Source organism: Astatotilapia calliptera, chromosome 6 (assembly GCF_964374335.1).
Source record: "Astatotilapia calliptera chromosome 6, fAstCal68.1, whole genome shotgun sequence".
Classification (NCBI taxonomy): domain Eukaryota; kingdom Metazoa; phylum Chordata; class Actinopteri; order Cichliformes; family Cichlidae; genus Astatotilapia; species Astatotilapia calliptera.
In genome coordinates, this window is record NC_137427.1 from 33,783,169 (window position 1) to 33,800,228 (window position 17,060).

Below are 17,060 nucleotides of genomic sequence, written 5' to 3' on the forward strand. Positions count from 1 at the left end.
TTCAGTTCCCTACGGGGGGTTCAATTTTTATTTGTCATCAGGACTTGATGCATCCAAGTTCAGAATCATTCAGTTTTGGCACCTTGAAAGACATTATGTTTTTTTGTTTTTTTGTTTTAATTTGTCATTTACAACAACACAAAGCAAAACCAAAGAACAAGAAAATGAGATAAAGAAAGAGACTAAGGCTGTGTGAAAGTCCAAAGTAATGGAGGAAATAAAATTAAATGAAAAGGCAAGATAAGATTCTCTTCTGTTTAAAAAAAAAGAGCCTTGATACGTTTTTCAAAGGTTGTTTTTTTTTTTTTGTTTCAAGCATGATGAGACCCCACCCCAAATAACCCACTCAAAAAGAAAAACAAGATAAAGAAAAGTAGAAATTGACACAGTACTGTAACATTAATTACTACTTTTTTCACTCCCACTGCCCTTACATGGTATCATTGTTCAGTTGTTCAAAACATAGGTTTCTTAAAAGCAGATCGGATGATTTTAGATTAGCATGCATGAAAATTCTTAATTTTTTTTTGGAGTCACTTAGCTTCAGCTCACTCGTAGCCATGTTCTCACACGCACTACTTTGTGTCTTTGGCAGTAGTGACGATTCATTGTCCATAGTCATCTGCAAGTTTGCAGAGAGACCATCCATTACCCAGAGTTCTCTCTTCACTCCACCCCTGTATGGGGAAAAAGCAAGAGTGGCCAACTCACATCTAGCTGACCCTGAACAAAGAAGGCTGCCAGGGTTTTGGCGGAAGGCCAAACGATTTTGTTGTTGTTGTAAAAGAATGTGATAATGTATCTAACGCTAACCAATACGAGTTTATCAAGTAGGCTGAAGCCTTTGCCCGTCAAATGAGCCAGTCACAATGAATCCTCCGCCTTGGTTTAGTTTCCATGACGACTCGGTTTAGTTTCATTGTAGGTTACGTTGTTTCTTTCTTTTTTTTCTTTTTTCTTGATATTTTTTGCTTCAGGGAAGTCGAGTCATGATTTATTAACATATATGTTCATATATTTATATATAATCAATACATATATTAACTTATGTGTTTTTTCTTGGTTTTTTTCTTTTTTTTGCGGCCTGAAATGCTCCCTGCTAAAATCCCGTACCGCAATGGTTCACAGTATTAATGCGAATAAAGAATGAAATCAAGAAGATACAGTAACTAAAGAAAGGAGTAGGGTTTATAAGGGAATTTAGGGTGCGTATGTTGGGGGGGAGGGGCTTGTGGTATGGTAGTGCGAGGGTTGGTTCATAGGCAGGGCTGTGGGGCCTTTCAATCAGACTGAGGAAGAGTAAAAAATATAAAGTTCGCCTATAAATGGGCAGTTTGGCCCAGCCCACCACTCCACAGTTCCACAGCCCCGAGACAACCACCAACCACCCCAACCCAGCATCATGAATGCCCCCCATCCCCACTCATCTTTCCCCGACCTTCCCCTCAACTCTTTACAAACATGTTCAAAACTTGTTAAACAATGGTTCATGGGAAAATCATGCATGTTTCTTTTTTTTATGCAATTTTACTCCATTTCCTTTCTATTAAACAGAAACTGTGATTATCTGAGGCGCTGTGGAGCTCTCAGAACTTCTCCTCTGTTGCCTACCCCTCGCTCCTCAGTCTTTTGGAGCCCTCTTTCTCTTTCTGTTTCCTTAAGCCACAATCTGTCTTTCCCCCCAGAGTTCCTCTGATTTCTCTTAATGTCTGTGTCATTTTCATACAGGTGTGGTGCGCCGATTGGCGGTGTTGCTATGGCCACCTGAGTCTTTCAGGTCCTTCTGGATGCAGTTGTGGACCTGCAGGAAGTTGTGGTCCCTCTCCGTGGAGTTATAGGTGGCTGTCGGAGTGCCTGTTTGGCCTTTGGGGAGCGTGTACATGGACAGCTCAGTGGAGGGCAGCGTCCCAAAGGCCTTCAGGCCCACTGGCGATGCCTCGCGAGAGTGCGAGGGATCTGTAGAACGAGACGAAGAGCGCGAGCGGCGTCGATAACGGTAGCGGTAGCTTGGGATGCGTGTGATGGCTGCCCCTTGGAGGTAGTCGGCGGCTCGTGCCCCCACACGCAGCTCCCGATGTCGGTCGATGAACATGTGCACAGCCAGCACACCCACCATTTCAGCCATGATGAAGGAGAGGGCGCCAAAGTAGAAGGACCAGCCGTAGGAGTAGCTGTTCTTCTTGGAGTCACTCTTGGAAGGATCCCCAGCATTGGCTGATATGTACACAATGATTCCTATAATGTTGCTCAGGCCTGGGTAAAGAAATGAGGGATGGAGATTAGCTCAAGAGCTAAAATGCAGCCAATCGTAGACAAAGCCACACGTTAAGCACACATTAACCTCAGTATAATGAAATATTCACAGGCGTAACACTATGACCACCACCCTAATATTGTGTTGATCCCCCTTTTGCTGCCAAAACAGTCCTGACCCATTGAGGCATGGACTCCACTAGACCCCTGAAGGTGTGCTGTGGTGTCTGGCACTAAGGTGTTAGCAACAGATCCTTTAAGTCCTATAAGTTTTAAGGTTGAGCCTCCATGGATGGAACTTGTTTGTCCAGCACATCCATTCAATTCAGAACCTCAAACTTACTGTTGTGCTCCTCAAACAACATCGAATACTGTTTCCATGAAAGTGTGTACATGATCTGAAAATGTTGCCCAAAGCATCACACTGCTTCCGCCCACTTGGCTTCTTCTCATAATGCACTTTAAAGACAAAATGTTCCCTTACTCCCTAATATATCCTACCCACTAACAGCTGCCATGATGAAGAAATAAGCATCATAATTCACTTCACATGTCAGTGGTCATAATGTTATGTCGGTGTATGCAAAGTAAATATGCAAAAACATATATGTTATAAAATCAGGTCAAATTAAGATCATCACATGTCATATTTATATTTTCCTCTTAATAATCTTACCTTCCTCCACACTTTTCACTGTCTGCTCAGACTGACTACATTTTTGTAACTTTTCTCTGTAAGAAGGGCAGCAAGTACTGTATTTAGGACAGCTGGTACCAGCAGCAGCTGAATCGAGTTCAGCATGTACAGTAGGGTCCACAAGTTTTTTGGACTACGCAGCTTTTGTAGTTTTGCCTCTGTACACCACCACTGGGGATTTCAAATCTAACAGTCGACATGTGATTGAAGTGCAGACGTGCAGCTTTAATTTTAGTGGTTTAACAAAAAGGATCACATTAACTGTTTAGGAACTACATTCATTTTTATTCATAGCCCCTATTTTCAGACGTACAAAAGTAATTTGGCAAACCCAAGTGTAGGTCTTTAATACCGAACATTTTCCCTGAGGGGAAAATCAAATCTCTGAAAGCTTAAAATGACTTATTATGATTTGTCATTATTTTGACACATAGTAGTGTTTCACTGAAAGTATAATGATTCAATAGGAAGTCACAGGGCCTAGAATGACATTTATGATTATTATAAGAAACCAACCTTTTCATATTTAATTGAGGCTTTTATGTTGAATTTGTTTACATTTCAACTGCTATTGTTATCCACCAGGAAAGTGGCCAAATAGCTGTCCTTCACATCTGATGGCTGAAGTGGCTGATGAATGAGCATGGCAGAGAACCATAAATATGCCTCAAATAAATTAGTAAATTATCAATGTGCAATGTGCATCTATGCGCAACAGCATTAATATGAGTAGAATCAGTGATACTTGAAAGAAAGCATATTCCCAAAAGTGCAGGATTTTTTTTTCCAAACTGGGGCAGGTTCACTTTTATTTCTTATGTCTTATTTGAATGTTTTCATCTGTGCCTTTGTATTTTACCCTCCTCTTTCTCCCCCCAGCCTCCAATGAGCTTCAACTCACATCCTTTGTCAGGCTCTCTGTTATCTCCCTTTCTGTATTTTCAACATCATACAAGAGGATTCTGGGTGTGTGTGGCCAGAAATAGACACAGACATGGACAGACAGCCAGAGAGACAAAAAAGACGAATACAAAGCTAAACGGTGAAAACAGTTCTGCACAAAGACATAGAGCAGCAGTCCGAGGTGTGAGGACTTTGTAGGCCTGATTGAGATGGATCAGAGAAAAAGTATCAGGGACACCTTATTTTTAGAGTGTAATCCCAGTGGCCTCCTCTTAGCCTAGCAACAGGGTGAGAGAGTCAGACGCAGACAGTGAGAAAGAGAGAGAGAGACAGAACTGCATCTCTCACTTCTGACTTGGAGGGGAACTAGTTATCTAGTGCAGCACAGTAGGCCATGGCCTAGAACCATGCACAGCCACACACACATACACAATCAGAAAAATTCTGTGGCAAAATGGCAACTTGCACTATCTTTGTCTTGTGTCGGATGTGGTGCTGTATAACGCAGTGCAACTGGACTCTAGAGCAGTGCAGACATGTTCTCTGGAGTGACGAATCACACTTCTCCGTCTGGCATTCTGATAGACGAGCATGGGTTTGGCGGTTGTCAGGAGAACGGTGCTTATCTGACTGTATTGTGCCAACTGCAAAGTTTGTTGGAGGGGGGATTATGGTGTTGGGAGTTGGGCTCTGTCCCTTAGTTCCAATGAAAGGAACTCTTAATGCTTCAGCATATCAGGACATTTTGGACAATTTCATGCTGCCAACTTCATGGGAACAGTTTGAGGATGGCTCCTTTCTGTTCTAATATGACTGCACATCAGTGCACAAAGCAAGGTCCAAGAATAAGCACATTTGGTGTGGAAGAACTTGAATGACCTGACCCCAACCCGATAGAACACCTTTGGGGTGATTTAGAGCTTAGACTGTGAGCTAGGGCTTCTTTTCCCACACCATTGTCTGACCTCACAAATGTGCTTCTGGAAGAATTATCAAAAATTCCCATAAACACTCCTAAACCTTGTGGAAAGTTTTCCCAGAAGAGCTGAAGCTGTTATTGCTGCAAAGGGTCAACATCATATTAAACCCTATGAATTTAGAATGGGATGTTACCCAAGTTTAGATGTGCGAACAAATACTTTTGGCCATATATATAAATATGGACATGGTCAAGTTCACACTTAAGTGTTTCAGATCATTAAACAAATTTAAACAGAAGTTTCAAAATGAATGTGTTTATTATTAAGAGGAAAAAATCCAAACCTACTTGGTCCTGTGTGAAAAAGTCATTGCCCCCTAAACCTAATAACTTGTTGGTCCACTCTAAGCAGCAGCAACTGCAATCAAGCATTTGTGATCAAGCATTTGTGATCACTGGCAATGAATCTTTTACAGCCCTGTGGAGGAATTACGGCCCACTCATCTTTGAAGAATCGTTGTAATTCAGCCATTGGAGGGTTTCTGAGCATGAACCACCTTTTTAAGATCATGCCACAGCATCTCAATCTGATTCAGGTAAGGGCAAGGCCACTCCTAATCTTCCTATTGTTTTTCTTAAGCCATTGAGAGGTGGACTAGCCAGTGTGTTTTCACTTTCAATCACTTTCCTAGTAGTAAAGTAAATCATACCACTGTATAATCTATATATCTATTATTTTTCACAGTGGTAACATAAAATCATCAAGTCTAACAGAAACCTTTCTTAATATTTGCTTAATATGCTCCCCTTCCCTTTTCTCTCAGTATATCAGTATAGTTTTTAACTTACGCTGGCTCTTTGGTCAGCTTCATTTTCATCTGCCTCTTCATACATCCACAAAGATTTTACCTCCTCTAACTTGCTTCCTCTTAATGTTTACCTCCATCTCCTCACCCACTTTGACTGTTATATCTCCAAGTCTGCCTGTTTTCCTATTTCCCTTAATACCTGCAGAGACGAAGAGGATGCCGGCGCTGAGGATGATGTTATGCCGTGACTTGTAGAACTCGCTTGCGGCGATGCACAGCCCCCCCATGAAGAGCAGGATCACACTCAGGATGGGGAAGATACTGGAGGCTCGTACAGCACCTGCACACATGCATCAAGGCAAAAAATAGTTACCATAATTGTCATCGGTGGACACGCTGACATTAGTTCCTTGTATGGCACGAGATATGAGCAAATACAAATCTTTTAACCAGAAGCTAACAAAGTATGAACGGTTTCAGAGAAATAGCTGCTTTCATGCTTTGCTTTTGGACTATTAAACCTCAAACAATGATCATCAGTAACAGAAATTTCCCATTTGTGAAGGTAATCTGAATTTCTTCAGTCTCTTTCAGTAGCAATGCTGCACTTGACAGCACAACAGGAAATACTTTTAACAACTTAAACACCTTTTTTATGTAATAAAAACTTCTTCTAGGTCTCGTGTTCTTCAGTGACTTTTTCTAAACACTTCTACACCCAGGTTGCAAGACAGGGACTTCCAGTGTGGAAGGGGTTAAGCACCATATCTGCTATCATCCTGTGAAAATTGAAAACAATTATGCTTAAAGCGGTGTACAACATTTGCTTGCACAAATTTTCAGCAGTAGGCCAAATTACCACTTTGGAGCGCCTCGGTACAACTAATCCTTGATATGATCCTAAAGAGGGATCTTTTATTGCCCTGTATATAATATTATTGTTATTACTTTGTTTAACTTCCTTGCCACTTTTCCTCCTTTTCTATCTGTATCAGATCCTCCAATGGGCATCGTGTCTGTCTCCCTCCATGAAACCCCTCGTCATCCCTTTATCGCCCCATCTCTCTGTATGTGTCTGTCCTCATCATCTGTCTGTTTGCCATCTGCGTTGCTGATTTCCTGATCGGCCTCAGGGTTGTCATGGCATTGCTGTGGTCATGGAGCCGGTTTCTGAGGAGACCAGTGTCACGATTCTGAAATTTTGATTGTATTTCAGCAAGCTCATTCAGGTTATTTCCTTTTCCCTTGCAGAAAGTGTGCCAATATTCTAAGCTCTGGTTTTCAATGAATCTAGCATTAAAATCCAGATGTGCAAGACTCTGTGAAGCAAAGACTATTCTTATGCTTCTTGTGAAACTACTAACAAAAGTGTTTATTGTAAACAGCTGCAATTTTGCAGACCTTTGACCTGACTTTACATCCTATGTCTCTCGAAATTATGGTCACAAAGCAAAGGCAAAACAATGCTGGCTGTAATAAACCAGAGTTTGCCTCCATTGCTTTGCTCAAAGGTCCTTAAAATGAACAAAGAGCAGGTCTTGTCCCTGGTATTGTTTCTAATGTCAGTAGCTCCCATATTGGTTTTCTTTTCCCTCCCTCATTTGGTTTTTAATCCTGCATTTCTCTCTCCCTCCAACTCTCTATTGCAGCTGCTCTCTGACCGTTTCATCCACTGAAGCAGATCAAATATTAAGGTGACCTCAGAGTTGGAACTGCACCAAGATTCCCCTCCTCCTCTTCCTCCTACTCTTCTCCCTCCTATTTGTTTTAACCCCATCACCTCTTCTTCATGTGCTGTCAGTGCAAATCGTCTTCAAGGTGGAAATCCTTCATAACAGGTGCACACTGTACGTACACAAAGACACACACATATTCAAAGAATAGGCAAAGTTGCCTTCTGTCACATTCACTCACAGTCATGTAAACATGACTTCAGAGGATGTTACACTGAGTTGCACTTCTGGAGAATCAGTCCAGCATTAACTACTACTAACTACTACTACTAACTACTGCCTGCCCAAGACCCCAGTCACACAGGCCTAGAGACAGGTGGTTGCTAGGGAACAAAATGAGTATTCCCTGACTGGTTGTGAGTGGTTGCTGGGTGTCACTCTGAAATCAATTGCTAAAGCTCCAGTCTTGCAGGTCAACAGATCGGTGACCTGCTGGTAATGACCGGTTACTAGGGAAAAATATATATTCTCCAACCAGTTGGCAAGTGGTTGCTGGAGGTTGCTGATAGTCATTAGTAGAAATTTGTCAAAGAAGTATACAATTCTGCACTGATAATTTTAACAGCTTTGGTCACTAGGACATTGCCACAACTGCAACTATGTTTCTGTAGACACAAACAACTATTCGATAAGTGACAATGCAACTTTAAAAACGCAAGAAACAGAGAATTTTTGCCTTCAAAGTAAAAACTGTGCCTCTAAAAGAGTTAGGCTGTGTTTGCAAACGAGTTGGCATCTTCCATGCAAATATGGGCGCCTGCAGCAATCTCTTAGCAGCACTCAGCGGCAACCAGCAACCTCCACCAAACATTTGCCAACTGATTTGACAATATGGATTTTTCCATAGTGAATGGATGCTGCTAGGGAGTTGCCAACTAGTCACTAAGGGTTACGGCTGTGTCACAGTAATCTTTACAGTGACAACATGAGTAATACCTATACCACACCCACGATTTTGCTTTTGCTGTGAGGACACTTGTTGGCACAATGCGTTCCCTTAGCTCCTCGGTCACCGATAGAGGGACCAGACCACAGTCCGGATTCCGACATAGACCTATTGCTAAATTTTGACAGACTGTTTCTATTTCACTCTGCACAACTTTTCTCATCTTTACAGTAGAGTTTTTTAATCTGTTCAGCCTTTTCTTTGTCTTTACAGGAGTCAGTATATGTACAAATCATTCAGAGCACGTGTGAAAACAGACTACTGCAAGAAGCTGAGATGCAGAAGTCCAAAGACAGAAGAACCCACTACTAAAGAAAAACAACAAGCAGCAGAGATTTGTTTGGGCCAAGGATCACAAGAAATGGACATTAGACCAGTGGAAATCTGTGCTTTGGTCTGATGAGTCCATATTTGAGATCTTTGGCTCCACCCGCCGTGAATGGATGGCCTCTACATGCATGGTTCCCACTGTGAAGCATGGAGGGGGAGGTGTGATGATGTGGGGGTGCTTTGCTGGTGACAGTGTTGGGGATTTATTCAAAACTGTACCAGCATGGCCACCACAGCATCCTGCACCAAAATGCCATCTGGTTCGAGTGTATTACTTATTTGCTTTGAAAAAATGGTACATGCTGATTCCAGATCTTTCTGTAGCTTACCACAAGTGGTCCTCGGCTTTTGGAAAAGTCTTCTGATAATTCTTTTCACTCATGTGACTAAAATCTTTCAGAGAGCACCTGGAACGTTCTGTAGTTTAGAAATTCTTCTGCAACCAATGCCATCAGTATGTTTTACAACAATAAGGTTGTAAAGGTCTTGAGAGAGCTCACTGGTTTTACCCGTCATGACATGAGACACCTTTTTATAGGCCCTCAGATGGGACTGAACCAGCTGATATTAATTTGGTCTAAGTGTCACGGTGTACAAGGTGGATTCACGCGCTGGACTCCGGGGATTGATGCACACAAGAGAATTTATTAGTGAACAATGTCCAATGAGTGTATATACAAAAGGTGAGAGGGGCAGGGCTCCGGGGGAAATCCAGGTGAACACTCTTGTCTCTCTCCAAACAATCCAAACACGAATCCACTCGAACACTCGTCACTCAGGGAACACCAGGGAAAACAGTCCAGAGGGTGAAATTCTCACAACAATCCAGCGAAGAACAGCCGTTGCTTCCTGGCTTAAATGCCATCCACACTGATGAGGCACGGGTGTTTCCTCCTCCGAGGGCGTGGGCCAAGGGCGTGAACCCATAATGAGTTCCGCCCTGGCGCGTGAGAGAGAGAGAGAGAGAGAGAGAGAGAGAGAGAGAGAGATAGAGAGAAACAGCTGATCAGCGACCAGCTGAACCTCCAGGCCGTGACACTAAGTGGCAGGATTGATTTCTAATTATTGCGAGATTTCAGGTGGTGTCATGACTTTCCGTGCCTGCTTGTTCAATACTTTTTCTGTTTGTCATTTCTCATTATTAAAATAAAAGGCTGCACTTTGTTATCAGATTGGCATTTTGCTAAGCTACTACGCAGCTACGTTAGCTAGCACTATCAAACCTGTCAGGTTTGGCATTGTTGCATACAACATACTTTACAATGACATAAGTGGTTATGTAAATTCTGACACAATGGATTCAGAGAGAAGTATGACATGTTTAAATAAACTTCTTGGTTTTACCCGGTGAGCAAAATATGACAACACTCTGACAACATTTTTACATTTTCCAGTTGACTTGATTGAAAGTAGAAAAGATTTTTTTTGTATTTTACCACTATGGCTGATTTCATGTTAATTTGTGCCATAAAAAAGTGAATAACCAGAATCGAGAGAGAAAGAGAGCGAGAGCAGGAGTGGGTTTCATAGATAAGGAAGAAAAGAAACAAAGTTGCAGTAAGCATGCTGTGGCACTGCAGGATTTTTTTAACACACACTGCATGTATAATTATAGGATTCAATGAGAATAAAGGGCTAAATAGGGAAAGGAAAAGAAAAAGAAATAAAGAGAAGAAAGAGAGGGAAAAGAAGAGAAGAGAGGAGAAGTGCAAAGACTGCAGGCTTTCACTTCTCTGTGAAGCTGCTTTGCCTCCAGCGATCCCTCTCCCTCTGTTTCCCTCCCTGCACCTACACTTTAAGCAGAAGGCAGGGAGTTAAAAAAGGAGAATTTTTAAATGCGCTGGCCTCCAGGCGCACCCTGCCACCAAGCACATCATGGCACAGAGACAGACAGAGAGAGCTGAATTGAGAGTGAATGAGTTTTAGTGTCAGCAGTGTGAGGAGACATATTCAGTATGGTTTAGTTTCTTTGTTAAACAAGCAAACTTTTTCCCACCTGTTGTGATTTGATCTATCTCGAGGCCACCGTTTCTTATCAAAGTACGCCAAACACTAAAAGTCAGACAGAGCATTACAAAATCCAACTTTCCAGAAATATCTCCCGTATTTGTTGCACAGAGTATTGTTGTACCAAAATGAATTCATCAATTTTATTATACAGTGTTCCAAAAATTAAAGGAAATTTCCCAGAGGTCTTCAATTGGATTTAGGTAATGTAAGCGTGGAGCCCAGTCAAGTCCTTTGACCAACGTTACAGGCAATGTTACAGACAGCGCAACTTTCTTCGTGACTTCTTTAGACTCTTTTACGTCTGGCACATGTGCTCACGGTGTACCTGCTCTCATCTGTGAAATGCACAGGGTGCCAGTGGTCATTAACCTGCTTCCAAACGTCTCAAAACCCTATCCATAGAGGCAGCACACTGCAACCGACAAGAACAAAGGATTTGAACACTACAGAGCACCTCCAGAAGTCTCATCATATGGACATGTTATGGCTGAGGAATACAACAGATATTTACTGAAGACAATCAGAAAGCAAATTAAAAATACCAATGAGCAATTTGTTTTCACTGGCTTCCATGTGAGAACAATTGCAGCTGACATTACAGTTTGTGCGTGCCACTGGTGAGGGGATCAACACCTTATTATCTGCACATCTCAGCCTATTTATCTATACCCCCTTATACATGCCGAAGGAGTTCGTGGCTGTCTTAGCTCATAATTGGACGAGAGGCAGTGTACACCCTGAACAGAGCACCTGTGTGCTAATTATCAGCATGAAATTGGTTCGTAATATTGTTTCTACATTCCCCCGTTGGACTGTGCAACACTATTGGTTTAGTGGTTCGAAATTAGAAGAGAGTAAGGCTTTGCATTATTGCTGCACATGGAGAAACAATCATTCAGAGGAGGAAGCAGAGAATGGCGATGATCATACTATTGCTGTTGATGCTCCTATACTACACATCAGTCCAGCAGTTGTCAGCTGTGTGACATTTCATCTCACTAAATGTGCCAAAAGCTGCATAATATAAGACTTTTTCTCCAGTTTGGATTTCTCATTTCCAGAATCTGTGCATATGAGCAAAGTTAAGCAACACTTTGAGACATTAGGTCATTCCTACATCCACACCAGCACAATATGTACTGAGGACTATAATTCAGATGGAATACACAATCAGATGGCAGAGCACTCACACAGACATACACACAAACCAACACATTCGCCTCGCTGCTTTCAAACAGCTTTTCTTTTTCTTTCTATGTATTACACTTTCATCTTCCATTCATTTCCCCAATTGCTTGGCTGGTTCTGCTGCAGTGGTGTGTGTGTGTTTGTGTGTATTTGTGTGTGTTTGTGTGTGTTTGTGTGTGTTTGTGTGTGCGCGTGTTTGTGTGTGTGTGTGTCTCTGGCTGACTTATGGTTTCATTAGCTGCAGCAGAGGAGAGCCTTGTAATTGTGGCTGAATTATAGAGATGGGGGTGGACACCACCATGGGAGCTCCTTGGGTTCACACACACACACCTACACACACACACATAGCTGTGTTATGTGTGTACACATAATCTACAGTTACAGTACAGTTGAACCCCCCCCCCACACACACACACACACACCCCAATTACTTTCTCTCTCTCTCTCTTTCTCTCTCTCTCTCTCTCTCTCTCTCTCTCTCTCGCTCTCTCACACACACACACACATTAGCTCAGCAAGCTACAAAGTGAACACACTCATCGATCAGCCCACCACCTACTCACTCGCTCATTCTCCAAAGTGGGGTGTTTCCCATACACACTGTACACTAACCATGCTGGAACAATCTGCTCACTCTTTCTGTCTCCCATACACACACACACGCACACACACACGCACACACACACACACACACACACACACACACACACACACACACACACACACACACACACACACACACACGCACACACACAACTTCGCCCACGTGGGAGAGCCCAGCAGCAAAGAACATGTGGTAGTGGGGAACTCAGCAAAACAGCTTCAGGGGAATAACTATCTGTGTGTGTGTGTGTGTGTGTGTGTGTGTGTGTGTGTGTGTGTGTGTGTGTGTGTGTGTGTGTGTGTGTGTGTGTGTAGGTGTGCGCGCGCGTGTGTGTGTGCGTCCATGCAGGGCTGATGAACGAATCATTTTTGGGAAACAAACTGCATTTATTTAAATGGAGGAAGAAGAACAGAATAATGAAAATAAACGCCACCCTGCAGATGTGTGTTTGCACGTGCCTGTGTGAGTGGGAGCACGTGTTTGTGTGTGTGTGTGTGCTACACGCACAGGGGGAGCTTGCACAGCCTGCCAGTCATTATCATGCCGTATTACTCATGTAAATCGTGATATGCCTCCATGTCACAACTCGACCGCCAAAAATAGCTGCAGTGACATCGGTGGGCCTGATGACATCATCAGTGGGTGACGTCACATGTCTCCTAGCATACCGATTCAAAGTATTAGCATTATGTATACGCATTCAACATTCTAATTATAGGAGCTAGAAGGGTTTTCAGTGCAAATCAGGACTCTGAGGGTGTGCGCCCTCTGTACCGAATTTTAGACCTGACTAGTGAGGACATCTATTCAAAGTCATTATATTTTGCCTTATCCTCACTTGTTCACCTGGCTTTTTATGCTTTAAAAATTTGTTAAAGGTCATAAGTGTAAAATAACTATATATATATTACCTTAAATACTCTATTTTACAGAATTTAGCTCCGCCTCACCCAGCACATCAATGTATTAAAGTGAGCTACATCCCAACATGAGTGCTTTTTTGTATATGACACATTTTTCTAATCAACAGTTTTACTTACAGTATTAATTAATAGCAATAATATATAGTTTCTCCTCATAATGTATACTCTAAAATTTGAATTGTTAGGTGCGTTGGGAGGTTTGTGGTGTAGGACTTACAGACTGCAGTTCGGCATGGATGGCTAGAGGGCGTGAGTGAAATCAGTTGAGCTGAGTGTGTTAGAGTAAGAGCCAATGTGTTTTCAGTTAGCCAAAATACTAATCTTGGTAACAGCACCTACTATACTGAGCCCAGCTGCTGAAGACGATGTCTTATATCTTTCAGTTTAACTCATTTTGTCCACTACAGAGGATATAATGAAGAGGCTATTTTAGATTTTCTGTTTGTGATGCTAACTTTTGATGTAAATGGTTTTATTGATCCAGTTGAACAGCTTACATCATATTTTACAAAATAAATTGTACAGTTAGCTCACTGAATTCAGAATAATTCAGCTTATATTTATGTAGCGCCAAATCACGACAACCGTCACCTCAAGGTTTTTTATATTGTAAGGTAAAGACCCTGAATTAATTTAGCTACGTGAACACCACTGCTCTAATAGTGTTAGCTAGCTGGCATTACCTGTTTTTCTGAGGCAGCTGCAGAATAGCTACTCTGAAACCGACTGCTATGAACGTTGTTGTTATTATTGAGAACAAAATCTGCTGGCAGCACCTTGTAAAGTGTATTGTTTTTGACAAAGCCAGTCATTGCCCAGGTCTCATTAGTTTAATATATACTGGTAGGAAGTAGAGATGGACCGATCCGATATTACGTATCGGTATCGGTCCGATACTGACCTAAATTACTGGATCGGATATCGGAGAAAAATAAAAAATGTAATCCGATCCATTAAATATCACGAAAGCACCTCACAAAACTTGCAACACGCCGTAACTCACCTCAGAACGTTAGCACGTCGGAGCAGTATGCATCACGTGATAGAGCGGCTGTGGCATGCGGGACCTGTCGGTGGTCTGGATAGCATTTGGAGCTTCGCTAGCAACCCGGCATTTCATCTCCGACAAAGTTATCCCGAGAGAAGTAAAGCAAGTGTGTAAGTCCATCTCTGAATGTTTGTAAAGCATTCCTGCGTTAAGCTTAACAAACGAGATATGGAGCGACTGCCTCTCCTGCTGCTACTTCAATCATGAAACTGCTTAATGATCAGCTGATCGGCTTTTCTGTCGCTAGTCCATGTCTCTAGTTTGCTTTTGGCCCACTTTGCACCAGAAAGAGGAAACCAGCGGCTGAACAACAGCAGCACGTTTAAGCTTGATCAGCTGTTGTTAGAATGTATTTAATATTACTTTCTACTCGAGGATCTTTTACTACGTAGCTGACGCTGGTAACTGTGCAGGGGCGGATCTAGCAAAGTTTAGCCAGTGGGGCCGATAGGGCATTAACAGGGAAAAGGGGGCACAAAGACATACTTTTCTTTCTTATTCTCATTTAAAATGTCTAGCTTTTAATAAATAATTATCTGACACCCAAAGTTTTAATTTGATGTAAAATGAATAGAAGTCAATTACTGTATATAGTAACTATTAAGTCTAATATATATACCCTAGTAAGCTATACTATTTTTTCCTTTTGGGAAGGTACCATCTGTGCAGTCTGCAATTTTGTTGAAGATGTTGAATCTATTTAATATTTCTTGAAAAATAATTGATTTCTGTGCATTTTTTTTCACACTGCATCAAATTAAGGTTGATTACGTCGATTAAGCATCATGAGGTGGAGCGTGAGGGGTGGTTCCCTATTTTTTATTTATTTATTTTTGTTGTTGCTGGGAGTTGGAACCCTATTAGTTAGGTTGTTTAATATTTACGCTAAGTACTCTTTAAAATACCAGAATAGGGAGGATGATGTAGGTTTAAGTTTATTAGATTGATCAGTATTGCTGAACTATGAAATATTTTTTTTTGCATACAGGTATAACAGAATAGCTTTAGTGTAGTTGTTGTTTTAAACTTGAGTATGAACTTATACAAAATGCAGCAAGATATTTAAAAAACAGTTTTGTTGATTAAAAAACACTATATCGGATTCATATCGGTATCGGCAGATATCCAAATTTATGATATCGGTATCGGACATAAAAAAGTGGTATCGTGCCATCTCTAGTAGGAAGCCTCTGCCACGCAGACATGGCTAATTTGTCGACTTCTAAAAATCTTCCTGATTTGTGCATATCAGGAGTCACAATCTTCCACAATACCAGTAAAAACTGACACTTTCATATGTTATTGTTTGCTTTATCTGTAGGTTCCATAACTCCACTACTAGAGCTTAGTTAAGGTTAGGCAGTGGTTTTAATGGTTCTCATAAATGCACACAAATGTGTGTGTGTGTGTGTGTGTGTGTGTGTGTGTGTGTGTGTGTGTGTGTGTGTAACTCTGCCTTGTTCAAGCCAGTTAGGGCCAGTGCTGAGCTGTTAGCCATATCTAATCCCATTCATCGGCTCCATGCATGACACAGCACACATAGACACTTCAAAAGCTTGCACATACACTGTCTCTCTCGCACACGCACACACACACACACACACACACACACACACACACACACACACACACACACACACACTTTGTGTTGTATGCTTCACAGCCTTTCCCTTTTTACTCTTTCCAACTCTGCAAACACACACAGCTGTAGTGGCCTATGCAAAATCTGTGAATTATAGACTTCATATGTTTCAAATTAAAGCCTCAACACACACAACTCATATGATACCCAAGTCAGAACATTTACTGTAACATGTCCACAAAGGCACATCAGTACACATATAGCCACGCACCGTGGGCTTCGGATTTCCTCAGTTTTAAAGCCAAAATGGGATCAATTATGTAACAATTTCAGGAAATAAATATATAGCTTTTTTATCTTTGTCTTGTTTTTGGATATAGTGAATGCACATTAATCCACCTTGATGACACCAAGAAACATGCTGTCACCTAAATCTGTTATCCAATAAATGCAAGCTCAGGTTTCAAGGACACCGTGAGTTCATGTGCAATAATAGCAGACAGTGCAAGACATATTATGGACAGAAGGCTATACATCAAAACGGTTTTATATAGGACATAACAAGCGTCTCAGCAAGCCGAGGTGAAATGTATGTCCTTGTATAATATCTGTTTTCAAGTGACCCACAAGTTCGGATTTTGTCAGGTGCATATTTTTGCACAAGGTTTCATAAAAGTCGAAGTTCTGACCAAGAAGCCGGCTGTGATTGCCTTCATGGTTTCTGCACAGCATGAAACAGACCAAGGAAAACCCCAAAGTCTTCATGCATAAGTTAATGTTTTAAAATTAAGAGATCTGAACGAAAGGAGACGCCGGTAAAATTTTCCAGGAAAATGCAGTTGAGTCACACAGAGAGAGATTTCTGCATCGACAGTGGTGCTCTCTGGTTTAGATGGGTACATCCTAGGGCTGGGCGATATGACCCAAAATTCATATCTCGATATTTTTTAGCTGGATGGCGATATAAGATATATATCTTGATTTTTTTTTTTTAAAGCCATAAGTTAAGAACAAAAAGAGAGGTCTTAGTCACACTGTGTCCCAGATGTCACACGGGCACTTTTATTTACATACAGCGTAGATGTACATGAAGAAATTACTCAAAAATAAATTAT

The 17,060-nt window shown here is 41.6% G+C and overlaps 1 protein-coding gene across 1 annotated transcript in view; it reads right to left on the reverse strand.

Moving 5' to 3' along the window:
* Positions 1-17,060, reverse strand: part of cacng2b (calcium channel, voltage-dependent, gamma subunit 2b) — a 68,856-nt gene continuing 51,796 nt past the window's right edge. Inside the window, exons 3-4 of the mRNA XM_026171843.2 lie at positions 5,781-5,921; positions 1-2,253 (exon numbers count right to left, since the gene is read on the reverse strand). Of these exons, the coding sequence (XP_026027628.1) occupies positions 1,721-2,253; positions 5,781-5,921 (674 nt within the window). The 3' untranslated portion in view covers positions 1-1,720. The remainder of the gene's footprint in view (positions 2,254-5,780; positions 5,922-17,060) is intronic.